The sequence below is a fragment of the Sphaerulina musiva genome, assembly GCF_000320565.1.
Source record: "Sphaerulina musiva SO2202 unplaced genomic scaffold SEPMUscaffold_9, whole genome shotgun sequence".
Classification (NCBI taxonomy): Eukaryota; Fungi; Ascomycota; class Dothideomycetes; order Mycosphaerellales; family Mycosphaerellaceae; genus Sphaerulina; species Sphaerulina musiva.
This window is the reverse complement of record NW_016017391.1, coordinates 1,500,267-1,515,242: the sequence shown is the minus strand read 5'-3', so window position 1 is coordinate 1,515,242 and position 14,976 is coordinate 1,500,267. Positions and strand designations below refer to the sequence as shown.

Sequence of the window (14,976 nt, the reverse complement as noted above, 5' to 3'; positions counted from 1 at the left end):
CTGCGTTTTCGATAAGATGTCTGCTTTGTATCAAGTTGGGGGCTGAGTTGAGTTGAATACGAACGAGTACATGTGAAAGTAAGGTAAGCAAGCAGATGACAATAAGAACGAAAGTCTACCAGAGGTACCTCCTAGGGCGTGAGTGAATTGATTATCAGATTAATGAAAATCCCCCCACCCTCGGCGATTTCGTTAAGGTACGCGCCAACTTCGGGGGCTTTGCAATACCCTTCCCCGACCTCCTATATACCTTACCTCCTATTGTACCTCCTAAATGGATAGGGCGCCTACATGGTCCAAGGTTAAATTTAGCTTTCTCGAAAAAAATACTAAGGTAGTGCGTAGTTTTAATAGGGAGGTAGGTTAGGGAGGTTTAAAGGTAGGTAGGTTAGTTGAGTTATAGTAGAAAATGCTGACAACTAGGTTCCGATCTAGATCGCCTTGTCTCCGTGTCCCCCTACCGTATTTTACTGATTACTCTCCCTTGTCCTTGTTGTTCTGGGGAAAGGAAGAAGAAGAAGAAGTGGAAGAAGAAAGGTTGAAACACTCCCTGTTCTTCTCTTTTCTTCTCTCTCTCTCTTTCTCTCTTTCTCTCGTTTTCTCTCTCTCCACCTACATACCTAGGTACATACATACACTCGATCTCGGCATCGGCAGATTAGCTTCATTACAGCATACCCCGACTGACCGCCCGCCCGCCCGCCCGCCTCCTGTTGTTGTTATTTGTTGTTTGTTGCTGCTGCTGCTGCGCGTCCGACGCGAATCTGGTCCGGCAGTGAGTAGTGATTTGCAGAAAGTGGGTCGACCGCTCCTTCAGAACCCGCGTGCCCTCCACGCTGGCGACACGCGACGCCCGTTTGTTGATCCCAGGGATCTCGTTGGTCGGGGAGATTTTTTCTTCGATAAACAGAGGGAGAGACAGTGTGTGAGAGAGAGAGGGAGAGAAAGAAGGAAAAGAAAGAGAATATGACTTCTGAATCATCTCCAACACCAACACCACCACTATCAGCATCTGCGCCTGCTTCTCCTCCTCCTCCTCCTGCTGCTGCTGCTGCTGCTGCGATCAGGCCCGTGTTTGAGCCTGTGGACACTTTGCTCAGTGCGAGCACAGCTGCGGGCGGACACGACGATGTGGAATCTCCGTCCCTGACCAACGGCCGAGCGTTGGCGCGATTCGAATTCGAGCCGGGAAGGAGTAAAGATGGGACCAAGGTGCTGATGGTGGAGTGGGAAGAGGACGACGCGACCAAGAGTGTCGTGGGAGATTGGGAGATTAGCTGGGAGGGGAAGAAGACGGTACTGCCAGCTCGGGATCAGCCTCAGACGACTCCGACTTCTTTGTCTTCTGCTGCTACTGCTGCTGCGGGAGATCAGGAACAGCCGGTCAACAGGTTATACTTTTTGTTGGGTCCCGGTGTGACGATCCCGACGGCAGTCAAGTTGCAAAAGGCACACATTACATGGCGGACGAGTCCCTTGCCAGCCATCTTCCCGCCAGAACTGGGAGCGACGGCGCGGCAGGCAGGCAAGAAGGGGGTGTTGCATACGATTTGGGCAAAGAAGCGGCTGCAGGTGCTCCAGCAAGAAATTCAAGCCGAATCGAAAGAGAATGTGGAAGGCATTGGGTTGGAAATGGCTGCGGCGGAAAAGCAGTGGATTGAGCAAAACTTTGGAGTACAAGCCCGACCGGGCGGCCTCAGCGTGTCGACACACCCATCTGCCATGAGCTCGGTCTACAGTAGTAGTGGTAGTAGTACTACTACGGGAAACCTACACAGTCCGGCGAGTCCGCGAAGTCCCGGAGGTGGTCGATTGATGGATAAATTGAAGGGTCTCAAGCTAGGCACAAGTCCCTCTGAACTGGCAAGTCCGCGAACAACAACAACAACAACAAGTGATGCAGCTCCGCTGCCCGAGAACTATCACAACCCTCTCAGTCCCGAGAGCTCCGACGTTGCCGTGGGGAGTTTTGGCAGCTTTGCAGAACTCAAGGGCGTACCGCCCACCACCACCACCACCAACAACACCCTCGCCGCCCAGGCGCCGCCGCCGCCGCCGCAGCAGCAACAGCCCCGAAAGATGATGCCGCAACGACCCCCCGAGTCCTTTGCCGCTCAACAACGTCAGCAAGCGGGCGGCGGCATCGGCGGAATGGGCTCGTTGAATGCATTTACGAGTGGTGATTTGGGCATGTCCCAGAGCGGGGGCGTGTCTGAGGATCATCACGACGAAGACGATCTCTTTGCCCTTCCCATGTCTCCGCGAAGTCCTGAGATGACCAAGTCTCCTTTTTCATTTGCGGTGCAGGATACTATGAAGTATCTGAAGGAGGAGAGGGCGTTGTAGGAGATGTTATATGAGGAGGAGGAGGATGAGGTGGTGGTGAATGGTGGTGAATGGTGGTGGGGGAGTTTTGGTCTTTGGTCTTGTGATGATGAGGTGAAATGCAAATGAATGATTTGGGAGCTAAGGTTGGTAAAGTCAGGTTGGTAAGGGAGGGGTTGATTGAATGATTGATTGATTGATTGATAGAATGAAGCAACAAGAGAAGAAGAAGAAGAAGAGAAAGAGAAGAGAAAGAGAAGAGCAGATGATGAAGATGATGAAGAGAGAGAAGAAAGCAGAGAAGAAAGAAGAGCAGCAGCAGCAGCAGCAGCAGCAGCAGTTTGTTTTATGTCAAAGTAAATAACATACCCCAATCCTTCCCCTTTAATAGCAATGAATTCAATCTATCTGTGTTTTCTTTTTGGTGATATACACACACACACACACACACACACACACACACACACACACACAAATATATATATATACCTAAAGAAGGAAGAAAGGCCCAATGTATTATGTACCTTACCTCAAGTCAGGTCCCTTTTCAGTTTCTACCTACATTATTAAGTACTACCTACCTACCTAGGTACATTATTGTACATGTAGGATGTACATGTAGGTACTTTGTGTTTTCCAAGTCCTTCCCTTCCCTTTCCTTTCCTTTCCTTTTCTAGTCCGTCGATAAGGTATACTTACCCGCTACCTACGTTAGGTACATAAGGTATCTATTCCTACTATTTTTGCAAGTTGTTCTCTCTCTTTCTCTCTCTCTCTAGCTAATATCGGCTGATTGCGATATCCATAGCATTCATGCAGGAAACATTTCAAAGGCATGAACTTGTTCGTGCCTCTTTCATCTGGCTTGGCGAGGTACATACATGTACCTGACATTCTCCTTCCACTGACCATGGCACGCATCAGAACTCCAAATAATTCTATACATACCTCCGACTCTTGAAAATTTTGGCCTCTAGTTGTATACGCTACTCCCCTGATCTAGATTGTACTATAATTACTTGTTCTCAAAGGAGGTATATAGCAGACTGTACGCAAACGAGAAGCTACCAGACTCCAGAGGTTGCTATCTTGTTGTCACCTATAAAAGCTCCGGGTGCAATACTCTCTATACCTACCTACCTATACCATCGATTGACTTTTTTTAATTTCCAGGCTCTACAGTATCTCATCACAGTGTTGAAAAAGACATCTGGAACCACATGGATGTGTACCTAATGTGATGAAATGATGGGAATTCTCCGGAAAGACGGAAATGACACGTCCTAGGTTGAGCGTTCGATCATTGGAGGAATTCCTGGACAGTTTTTAGAAAAGTACATGTACATTTGTACCTACCTCGCCCGATTTCACCTGCTATGTACCTAGGAAATGATGAGGGTAGTAAAATAAGATTGCGTCCGAAGTTGAACAATCCATTCCCCATGTTGGGGGGGGGGGGGGGGGGAACCATCACTATGAAAATTTTTGGGGTTGGTTATTTACTGGTACCTCTCTTCTCAATTCGTCCGGTATAGCAGGCATATACCACGCCCGTGTCTGGGGAAGTCGGGTCTGTGCAGAAGCCAAATTCGGGGTTTGCGCATGTCTCATAGGCTCTTTCTTGGATGCACAAGAGGACCTGACCCCTGGTACGCTGATTGATCAAAAGGGCTTTTACATTTTATGCTTGCTCGAAACCAACATTCAACAACAACAACTAACTCACTAAGGGCTGCTCCTGACCAGGAACATGGACTTTTTATGGAGTTGTTGGAAGCCCCATCTTCCCCATCATGGAAGACTTGAGGTACTTTAGAAGCCAGATGATAGTACGATTCTGTGCCGTACCTGGTCTCTCTCCTCATCACCCACCACTACTGCTGTGCCATCCAGATCGTTACCGGAGTTCCTCCTCCTCCTTTCAAGAACCTGACAGACCCCACGAAAGGGACCATGCAGTCACCATTGTTCATCGTGGCCTTTATTGGCATATTGATGTGCAGATACATGTAAGTTTCTAGAATCCTCCGACTTGAACACGCATACCGCATACCTACCACCTCAATATGGGGTGGGGGGCAGAAGAAAAAAAAAGGAGGCAAAAAAAAAACACCCCAGCTAATTATAAATGTTCGAGTAGCTATGTTCACGCACAAACAGACGACGGCAGCGATGACAACAGTTGGCTGGATTATGGTTCCTTTTGTCAATGCATAACACTTCATGCCCACGACCACTTTCATCCACAAGATAATGTCACGGCCAAAGTCTGCAACGATATCAATGGGACTACGAACGATTGGCCAGCTGACAAGAACAGCATAAGTTTTTTGAAGCATGTAGGTATTTGTACCTACCTTCTTACCCTCCTCCTATCATCAATACCAGCAGCATACATGTACTGACCCTGACATTTTTTTCTGTCCAGTGTGATTTCGACTTCGACGACGCCGAAGCAGCAGTTACAACCTTCGCCGAAAGCTGCCGAACCGCAGACCAAGAATATTTCCACCTCAACGTCACGGGTGCGCAATGCTGTCCCAAAGGCGATGGTGCGTGCCAAGGTGACAATACGCCTCCTCCAGAGGAAATTCCTCCCCCGACAAACAAGACCGAGAAGCGTCAAGACGAAGACTATTTCGTCGATAAGACTGCTTTTTGTCAGTGTTCGCAGGCTTTTCCCAATGAGACGTTTTATGCCGTAAAAGTCAATACGTATGAAGTCTGTGATTGGTATAATCAGACGGGAGGAGCTATTGATGTTCCGAAATATACGACGGAAAGTGAAGGGACTATTGCTCATGTATGTGGTCTCTCCCCTTCTTTCTTCTCACACACAATGGATTTTTTCTTCCCCCTCTCGGCTAACCCACCTTCCTCATCCAGTGCCAATTCCCCGACGCCGAAAAATCCATCGACCAATTCTCCCAAGACTGCAGAAACGTCGACAAGTATCTCTTTCAAGGCGTCACTGGTGCCCAGTGTTGTCCCAAAGGCGATGGAGCGTGCGTGGCGAATAATACGGGAATTGATGATACGACGTCGACGCCGATGAAGAAGTATATGTTTTTATAAATAAGGGGTTTGGATTAGATGTATGTGCATGTGTATGGGTGGGTGGGGGCTGGTTAGGGGGAGAAGGGGAGAGGAGAAGAGGAGAAAGAGTTGTATGTGTGTTGGGATCAATCAATCATACGTACATACGTACCTGGTATGTATTGATCATTGATGAATGAATGCACAAGGTACTTAGTTGATTGATTAAGCAGTAAGTACCTTACATGCAATCAGATCAGGTCAAGTAAAGTCACCCTCTTCTTCATTTTTCGCGCTCTGGCTCAAGGACGTTGCGTTGCCGTTCCATTAGGGAGGGAGAAGAAGAAGAAGAAGAAGAAGAAGAAGAAGAAGAAACAAATGAGGAGGAGAGAGGAGGGAAGGAAGAAGAGGGAAGGAAGAAGAAAAAAACAACAAAAGAAGGAAGAGGGGAGGAGGGAAGGAAGGAAGAAGCAAAAAGAAGAGAAAAGGAAGGAGGAAAGGAAGGAGGAAAAAGGTCAAATAAGACAATCTAGACATAACCTACTTACCTCCTACCTACTTACCTCCTACCTACTTCCTACCTCCTTTTTCTTTTGTTCGTAGGGAGAGAGAGAGAGAGAAATATGGCTTGGCATATCTTATCATCCCGCAAGGAAAAAAAAAAAAAAAAGAAAAAGAAAAAAAGAAAAGAACAAAAAAAGAACAAAAAAAAAAGAATTCTGAGGGTTCGAGGGTTCGAGGGAGGTCTGTAAAGGGAAAGGAAAAAAAGGGGGCCGTTGCCGAGAGAATGAGAGTGCATTTTTCTGCTTTCTGGGAGCTCCTTGGGGAAGGGGAAGGGGAAGGGGAATTGTCAAGATTTGGGAGAGGGACGTCGAAGATTTCTGAGTTGATCTCTTTCTACTTACTGGCCAATGGGAGCACAAGAGCGGAGATGATGAAAAAAGGTGAAGTGAAGAGGGCCGGTCACCGGTGTAGTCTCTGATGGATCCTTTATGCATTCATTCATACATTTCAGCGAGCGAGTAGAGCGACTCAAACGCTATACGCTCTTCCATCTAGTATATCTCGAGAAAGCTTCATAAGCATTCAGCTCTTCTTCTGGGGCCTGCCATTGCATCGTCTCACCGACGTCTATGCCCTCTGAAAAGCTCAAATCATGTACCGCTGCTATGCCACTATGGATGTCTGAAGCCATTCCCCGGCTCAACATATTACCTCCACGAGCGTATTCTGGCCATTTGCACCGCAATGGGTCCACGCATACCGAGAACTTCCCTATTCATCTTCAATGAACTCCACCATGACAGTTCCTTGCTTGAGACCAGCATCTGCGATTGAGACATCCAGCTGGTCAATCAAGTTCTTGCCCAAGCTGATGAGCTCAAATGCATGCCCAGCATGACCCTCCACCGGACTCGACTTCAACCATTCGTAGATCCTCCTCACAGGATCTGCAATGTTGAAGCGGCGAATGATACGTCCTCCCGAGTGCCGGAATTGTATCCGCGTAGTCTCCGGACCTGTGCTTGTGGGCTCTTCGTGGACGTTGGAACTTGCGATTCTCGAGAATGGTGTGTCCCGAGTCTCTGACGCTGACACTTCGTCGACTTCCATAGCGCTGCTGTTGCCCACTTGCGTGGCGGGTGCCTTTCCCTTGCCGTTCGTCTTGGTCAAAGTGTCTGGATCTTCTTCTTTCGGCGCAGCACTACCCGCTCCCATACTCGCTTGCATGGCCAACTCGAGCTGCTCCTCTTCACTCATGGTGCTGATATCCTTCTTTGGCTCCTTTCGCTTCGTCTGTACCGGGTTCTTCTGCCCTATCTTCAAGCTGTAGCGGTCAAGGAATTCATGTAGATCCATCAGAAAGTCGGCAGCCTTGGGTGCCGGTGAGCCAGACCATGTCTTGACTTGCTCGCCCGTGCGTGGATCAATGATAGCAATGTGGGGGTATGCAGCTTCGTTGTCGCGGTTGCTCGAGAAATAGTAATTCACATAGTCGCTGCCCCGCGGATCGTCCTTGTTGTATTGCAGAAAGAGAAAGTGCTCCTTGATGGTCTCGCGAATCTGATCGTTCTTCCAGATGTCTCGATTGAGCACCTGACAGTCGAAGATGGAGGGGTCCTGCACGTTGACCAGGAGCCACTTCTCCTCTTCTTTGCCCTCATCTCGCGCATCTGCCAGTGAAAGAGGCGTGATGAGATCCACTGGCGGTCTGAAGAGCTCAGCAAGATGGCTCGCTTTGGCAGACTGTTCTGACGAGCCGCCAGTCGCCCGTGACAGCGTCCTTCGATGCGCCTCGGAATCTGTGGGGTCGTCATTGTTCCATATCGAGCGTGTGTCGCGCTGATTGAAGATACCCGGCGCTGCACGATGACTCCGCATCTGCTGTCGCTGCATGAGCTGCTGGGCAATGGCCGCGTTCATCTGTCCAGCATCGTTCGGGTCAAAACCACCTCCACCGCCATAGCTTCCTGGGCCCACCAGAGTCTCCGTCGTCCTCGCCATCGGTGCTCTCACATCGTCCTCGCCCGCGCCAGCTCCGCCAGCGCCGCCACTCCCGTACATCTCTTCCTGCAACCGCCGCGCCATTGCCTCGTCATCCTCCACATTGTGCTGCGGCCGCGAGGCCGACGCGACCGTCTCTTGAAAGTCATCGTCATCGTCGCTATCGATTGTGATGGGCTCTCCTGGCCCGACTTGTGCGGGAGGCTGCGAGTTCACTCCTCCAGCTGCAGCTGCAGCATTACCAAGATCTGGACTGCTGAAGAAAAGCTCAACAGCCTGCTCCACATTGTTGTCTGTGAGTTGTAGGAATCTCAGCGCCTGCTCGGGTGTGCCTGACGTGAACGCTGTGAAAGTCGCGACGTCCTCATCGTTCGCCATTTTGGCCGCGATTTCTCTCCCGCGTGCGTGACGCTCTCCAAGTTGATGATGAAGAGGTGTGCGGTATCTGTGGTTGATTGATGGTAGAAGAAGACTGAGAACAGAAGGAGTGCCTTTTGCGAGTCCGAAGATTCAGGTCGGGCGTGTGGTGTCGAGTCGTATCTTGTCGTGGCGAGGAAGGTATGGTGATGTGATACCGGTGCAGCAGCGTCCACGGCAACGTCGTTGTGTGTTGCTGTTTGTCAGAAGGAAGCGGAAATGCCTCTTGGGGTCATACGACGTGGTTCAGCGAGAAATGCAATTACACGAGAAATACATGTTTGTGGATACATCAAGTCAGGTCACTTCGGGAAGAGGGTTTCGTTCGTAGGCTGATCGAACGTCGTCACCGCATGTGCCTAGAGCGGAATGCTCCGCACTGTGCATTCACTGGTGCAAAGCATGTGACAAGAGGGAACTGACAGTACCGGCACAACTCTCCTCGTTCACATTCAATCAACTACATACAGGTACTGTTCGCATAAACAAATGGTATCGTGCGTGCTGCATGCTCACTCTCGTGCCCCCAACCCAACGCCATTCATGCTCGCCTTGCTTGGACATGTCAGAAAATGCTGGAGACATCGCTATCCTCACATCACCATATCATCATCGACCTGCCCCAATTGCGCGTCCATCGCCCGTTGATTCATCCTCTCCCAATCTGCATGACATCTGATTTGTTCATACATCCCATACTGATCTTCCATCGCCGTCCCAGGTTGTGCTTGCGCATAACTCGACTGCCATAATCCTGCCGCATAGACAGGGTCTGAATGCATCTGCTGGTATCCATTACTCATATACGGCTCTGCCTCGCCTTTTCCCAAGTATCCTCCTCCACTAGCGAAACTTGCTGCTCGAGGCTTGACGACTGCCGACACGGGACTGACAGGCTCGGACGAGTACATATCAAAACCGTATGCTTCCCTGGGGTTCACCCTTGCCTGCATCTGCTGCTCATACCTCGCTCGAGCGTCCACTTCTTCTTTTTCCACACTGGTCTGCTCGTGCTGTGCGTGGACATGCTGCTCGTGGGGGTAGCTAGGCGGTGCTATCCTCCACAGCTCGAGAAGTCGTAGTCTCTGCTCGTAGTCAGCGCCCGCAAAGAGCTCAATCTGGCTGGGAAGCAAGGAAGCGGGGTCGATGCTATTCTGAGTGAGCATCTCAGCCATCGCCTCGGGCATGATCGCCTCTCGATATGGCGGCGGGGGAGATTGAGCGGGCTCAGGCTGCGTATCTGCTGTAAGATGGGTAGAGTGTGTGTAGTGTGCGGAAGCAAAGGTGAGGGGTGCCTCGACTTTCTCAGGCATCATCTGCATCTGTTCCACGATCGCTCGAGCCTGTCCTTCATACTGTGGCTCAGCAATGACTTTCTGTTGCTGCTCGGTCGACAGGTTCGCGAAGAGCTGCGAGAGCTCATCATGCTGGTACTGGTTCATGGTGCCTTGACTTCTTCCTGCAATGTCTGCTCCCAGCGCCTTGGTCCCACACTACAGAAAGTCGCAGAAGTTAGTCAGGCTAGGGAGGAGGGGGGATGACGGCCTGTCTTTCGAAAAGGCCGCTTACGTGATTGCAAGTGTGTTCCTGGATCCAAACCAACACGGAGTTGTATTGAACAGGAGTGTTGTAGCCGCAAGTGTCGCAATAGTGGACAAGCACTGGCAACATCAGGTCTGCTGAAAAGGCTGTTAACAAGGCCCGGCTCCAACCCAATCCTACTCAGTCACGAGGTCCAAGAGGGCTTCAATCCAGTCCGAGTCCTTCAGAGGGATCCTTCAGAGGGGGAGCAAGCTATGTGCAAGATAGGAAAGCGTTACAGCAATGAGCAGCTCCTCTTACTCTCAGCGTTCGTGGTTGCTCTTCTCGTCGATACAACTCGTATAGCTTCTCGTCAAGAAGATCTTCCACGTCTGATGAGAGGTCCAGTCGCTGTCAATAGCAAGAAAAGCAAGAGTCTCGATGAGTCTTTCCCAAGGTTGTCACAAAGAGGGGCAGTGTGCTCTTTCTCCCGCCTTGCCGTCTCTTTCTCGGGAGGAAGTTCTTTCTTGGTGCAAGATCTTGTATTCAGTCGTAAGTTACGCTATCGATGCTACCTAGAAGTGAAGGGAGAACGAGAAAGGGAAGTGGGTGTGTGTCTGTGGAGTGTGGAAAGGAAGAAGGAGAAGAGGACGAGGAAGAAGTACGTGGTAAATGTGACCAATTTTAGTCGGCGTCATCTGGCGCTAGGGCGAACATCGATTGGCTCGGCGTTGGCAGTTGGGCATTAATTTCACTCTTTGTTTTTGACCGGACAGAGTACATGTAGTAGGCAGCGATTATACCTATGCAATTGTATGCCGAACAGAGCCGAGTCCGCAGGCAGCAAATGTAGCAGCTCTCGTGTCATCATCATCATCATCATCACTGGAGAGGTTCTTGTTGTGGTTACAGGCACGGGATGATGGTCATGTGAATCTCAGTGGTCAGTACGGAAGGCCATAGCAAGCACGAGACATAACTGTCGCGCTAGTACGGCAGGCGGACTCGTGAGGCAGCTACAGCTTCGCGTCTCGATTGCAGCTCAACTACATCCATCCATCCATCTGCCAACCTACCTAAGCCAGGCCAACCACCATCACGACCAACACCTTCTTCGTCACCAACTGCACCCCACTGGAAACTACCAGATACAATCGCTTCGGACTCCATAGTCATTCCCACCACTGCGACGCTCTCGCATCCTCCGTCTTGCCTTCATAAAGCGCAACCATGGTAAAAAGAAACACCCGACCCAACTCAGCCCATACCACTTCACAAGCAATAAACTGACTGCTTCTTTGTCCATAGACGTCGATAGGTACCGGATACGATCTTACCAACTCTGTCTTCTCGCCCGATGGACGCAACTTCCAGGTCGAGTACGCAGTCAAGGCAGTCGAGAATGGAGGTACAGCAGTGGGCATACGGTGCAAGGATGGTGTGGTGCTAGCTCTGGAGAAGCTCGTCTCCAGCAAGCTCATGAAGAAGGACGCAAACAGCCGGATAGCTACTGTCGACCGGAATATCGGTGTGGTGAGCTGATTCGCCTGTAGAACAAGGATAATCATGATACTGATGAGGACGTGAACTCTAGGTCCACTCTGGCCTTCTGCCTGATGGACGGCACTTCGTATCCCGCGCGCGCGACGAGGCCTCACAATGGCGCGGAACCTACAAGGCACCCATTCCAACCGCCTCTCTCGCATCCCGCATGGGCGCCTACGTGCAAGCATACACCCTCTACTCGTCTGTACGACCATTTGGTATCACGGCAATTGTGGGAGGTTGGGATGCCGAGACAGAGCTCGATGTTGATGGTGCAGTTGGCAGCGGACCGAGTGTCGGTGCAGGTGGCAAGGCCCAGGGTGTGAAGGAAGGTGGGCCGTTCCTCTACATGATTGAGCCCTCGGGGCTGTACTGGGGATACTACGGCGCTGCAACAGGCAAGGGACGACAGACGGCAAAGTCAGAGCTGGAGAAGTTGAAGCTGGATCCCAAGGACGGCGAGACGATCAGCCTGGAGCAGGGTGTCAAGGAGGCAGCCCGTATCATCTACGCTGCACACGAGGACAGCAAAGACAAGGAGTTTGAGCTCGAGTTGACTTGGATCAGCTCTGTCAATGGACCGACAAAGGGCAGACACGAGGCTGTACCAAAGGAGCTCAAGGAAGAGGCAGAGCGTCTTGCAAAGATTGCACTCGAAGGTGAGGACGAAGAAGAGGAGAAGATGGAGGAGTAGATTGATGTGATGGACTGTAAGATACAACAAGTGCATACGGTGAAGTCGCAAGCATAGAGCGGCGTATGAGTTCATGGACCATGATGGCCTAGGCGTAGAGACGCTTCTGAAAAGACGCATGGCATGTATCACGATCTCCATCTCCCATGACATTCTTCATTGTTTGCACATGTCATGTAATGTAACGGGCATGTTGCAATTGACTGCGATGCTGATTCAGCAGACTCCCGTCTCGGACATCCATGTTAAGATCAACCCGGGTCCAAGACATTTTTTTTCGCTGTGAAAGTTTTTAATTATTCTCGTTTTTTTCCCTTCTTCTAGAAGACTCCTATCTGACAATGACATGTTTGCTCTTTTTATTTCCGAACCTCGCGTCTGATTTGATTTTACCAACTAGGAGGTACCAATCGATCAATCTAATCAATCAATTATCCAAAGCTGCCGTGCTTTTGGAAGCTCGGGCCAGAGAGATTCAGAGATCAGAGAACTCACTTACTCACTCGCTTTCAAAAAGAAATGTCGGAGTGAATGATTGACTGATTGAATGATTGAGTGACTGACTCTCATTTATTCAAAATCGCCACCGCTGCCGCGCTCTTTTTCTTCTTCTTCTTCTTCTTCTTCTTCTTCTCTTAAATCGATGAGTGATGATACGATAATCAATAATCGATCCACCAAAATCGATAGATTTCCCGTACGTACAAATTTTCATTGAAATTTTTCGTTCTCAAACGCTCGCATGCAGAACTTGCTTCTATTGGTTTCAGTTTCGGGGATTCGGGATTCGAAGAAAAAATTGTAGGCACGCTGATTGTGATTGTGCAGGTACCTACAAGTAGGTAGGTAGGTAGGTAGGACCTTAGGGTAAGGGAGGGTTGTGCTATGGTACGGCTGTTTATTGGGTGTTGTTGTTGTTGTTGCTCTGATTCTTCTTGTCGAGTGGCACTTTGGTCTTCTTCTGATTTGGGAAATTCCCCCTCCTACTTTGCCGCCTGGGTTGGCCTGCTGTCTTCCTTCTTTTTTTGAGGTTTGAGAAGAAGAGCTACTGCTGCTGCTGCTGCTTCTGAGATATTCCACATCCCACATCGCATACCTAGGAGGCAGGACCGAGGCTGAAGAGATTCGCGAGTGGCGCTTGAGAGAGTTCGGGGGGTACTACATGTACTGTCCGAGTAGAGCTCGATGGGTAGATTTGATGTATGTGTGTGTGTTCGCCTTGTAATAAGCATAATGCATGTCGAAGATCAGGTAATGTATTTTCTGAACGACATGTGTTGCGAGGTTGGTTGGTCGGGCAGAAAGAAGTTTCTGGTTGAGGCTGTTGTGGGACTTTTTTTGCGGTGTTATGGGCCCGGATAGACCTGTACTGTTTCGATGTTGACGTTGATGCTGCAATTTTCCTGTTTTTTTTTGGTCGGATGACAGGACTGGGCTGGCTCCGGGGGGGTTCCTTAAGGAGGTATGCAAACCAGGCGCTTTTTTCCCGAACGTGCCACGAGTCTTTCCCTTTCCAAGAGCGGCGAAATTTAGTCTTTGCCACTCTCGCCCGGCGCGGCGGACGAGTATAGGTAAGGCAGCCTTAGATTCCATGCTACAGACACGGCCCATGCACGCTGCTGTCAGATACAGTGACAGGAGCGATCATTCTCCGCACGTTCACGCCAGCTGCGGACGTGATTTCGGCTTTGATAGCGATGAGTTGGATCTCTTCTCAGTAAGACTTCTGAAGGCCCCGGTTCGTTTAGCATGGGATTATCGAGATTCTCATCATCGTCAATAACAACATCGTCATCATCGTCATCGTCATCAGATGCCAGATTCATTTTTTCGAGAGCAGCTGCTCCACTGCCTTGTTGTTGTTGTTGTTGTTGTTGTTGTTGTTGTTGCTCTCCAGATCTCCGTCGTTTCACATCAGTCCGCAATTCATCTTCTCCGAAGACTGCCTCGTCGTCGTCGTAGTCGTCGTCGACACGACAATCATGCTGCCTTTCTCGCTTGAAACCGATGAGCTATTCCAATTTCCCCCATCATCAGCATATTGTTAGGGGTCTCACACCCTATTATTGCATCAAATATTCATACTTGCCTGGTACCCGAATGCTGCTGCTGCTGCTGCGGGTCATGATGATGATGATGATGGTGATTGGCCGTCGGTACCTGTAGCTCTTTGGTGGAAGTGATTTCTGAAGCGATTTTCACGACCCACGCTACGAGATCGTAGGTGAAGTCGACTACGGCAGCCGGATCTTGCGGACGCGTTGCCGGATCTGGTAGTTCGATTGTGCATCTTGCTGTTGTGTTGCCTAGAGGGAGCTCTATGGTTTTGATGTTGGGCATGATTTTTTTTCTTCAGATTCCAAACGGACGCGGGTTTTGGGGGACGGGGAGAGGAAGAAGCATACACGGCCGTGTGGAAAAGGTGAGTGAGGATGAAAAAGGTGGAATAGGTAATAATACAAGATGTTGTGTGGGTATTTTTTGTTTGGTTGTTTGAGGCTCTCTCTCACACACACAAATAATAATAATAATCAAATGGCCCCCGTATGGTACTGCACTGTAGGTTACTGTACAGTATACACTCATGAAAGGGGCAAATATCATAAAATACAGAAAAAGGCAGGAAAGTTGTTGATGATGATGATGATGATGATGAGAGGCTGGCTCTCTATGCAGCGAGGTGTCAAAACATGGGTATCCTTGAAATGACTAAGATAAATATATTTTGATAGAACAGTCTGGACCGGTCAAGGCCGGTGGTCTGACGAACAATCGAATCTCTTCCGTCCAACTCCTTCTGCCATATCACTCGTTGCTTCGTTTCGCCTCATCCCTTTTTGGAACCCATTTTCTTCTCTCTCTTTCTTTCCCTTTCTCTCTGTCTCTCTCTCTCTCTCTCTCTCTCTCTCTCTCTCTCTCTCTCTCTCTCTCTC

The 14,976-nt window shown here is 49.8% G+C and overlaps 6 protein-coding genes across 6 annotated transcripts; 3 read left to right on the top strand and 3 right to left on the bottom strand.

Moving 5' to 3' along the window:
- Positions 1-565: 565 nt before the first annotated feature.
- Positions 566-2,697, top strand: SEPMUDRAFT_151231 (uncharacterized protein). Its single transcript, XM_016906685.1, has one exon. It carries the CDS (start codon positions 967-969, stop codon positions 2,344-2,346), a length of 1,380 nt encoding a protein of 459 aa, XP_016758359.1. The 5' UTR covers positions 566-966; the 3' UTR covers positions 2,347-2,697.
- A 1,568-nt stretch (positions 2,698-4,265) lies between these two features.
- On the top strand, positions 4,266-5,408 carry SEPMUDRAFT_151230 (uncharacterized protein). Its single transcript, XM_016906684.1, has 4 exons — positions 4,266-4,334; positions 4,466-4,664; positions 4,754-5,128; positions 5,212-5,408. Exons 1-4 carry the CDS (start codon positions 4,279-4,281, stop codon positions 5,398-5,400), a joined length of 819 nt encoding a protein of 272 aa, XP_016758358.1. The 5' UTR covers positions 4,266-4,278; the 3' UTR covers positions 5,401-5,408.
- Positions 5,409-6,337: 929 nt separating this feature from the next.
- On the bottom strand, positions 6,338-8,568 carry SEPMUDRAFT_151229 (uncharacterized protein). Its single transcript, XM_016906683.1, has one exon. It carries the CDS (start codon positions 8,242-8,244, stop codon positions 6,637-6,639), a length of 1,608 nt encoding a protein of 535 aa, XP_016758357.1. The 5' UTR covers positions 8,245-8,568; the 3' UTR covers positions 6,338-6,636.
- Positions 8,569-8,712: 144 nt separating this feature from the next.
- On the bottom strand, positions 8,713-10,420 carry SEPMUDRAFT_151227 (uncharacterized protein). The gene is made up of 2 exons (XM_016906682.1): positions 9,853-10,420; positions 8,713-9,776 (listed from the first exon to the last, which is right to left on the bottom strand). Exons 1-2 carry the CDS (start codon positions 9,952-9,954, stop codon positions 8,877-8,879), a joined length of 1,002 nt encoding a protein of 333 aa, XP_016758356.1. The 5' UTR covers positions 9,955-10,420; the 3' UTR covers positions 8,713-8,876.
- Positions 10,421-10,884: 464 nt separating this feature from the next.
- SEPMUDRAFT_151226 (proteasome subunit alpha type-3) lies at positions 10,885-12,165 on the top strand. The gene is made up of 3 exons (XM_016906681.1): positions 10,885-11,037; positions 11,113-11,337; positions 11,399-12,165. The coding sequence occupies exons 1-3, from the start codon at positions 11,035-11,037 to the stop codon at positions 12,041-12,043; spliced, it is 873 nt and encodes a 290-aa protein (XP_016758355.1). The 5' UTR covers positions 10,885-11,034; the 3' UTR covers positions 12,044-12,165.
- Positions 12,166-12,918: 753 nt separating this feature from the next.
- SEPMUDRAFT_127878 (uncharacterized protein) lies at positions 12,919-14,083 on the bottom strand. Its single transcript, XM_016902178.1, has one exon. The coding sequence runs from the start codon at positions 13,867-13,869 to the stop codon at positions 13,666-13,668; it is 204 nt and encodes a 67-aa protein (XP_016758354.1). The 5' UTR covers positions 13,870-14,083; the 3' UTR covers positions 12,919-13,665.
- Positions 14,084-14,976: the final 893 nt, after the last annotated feature.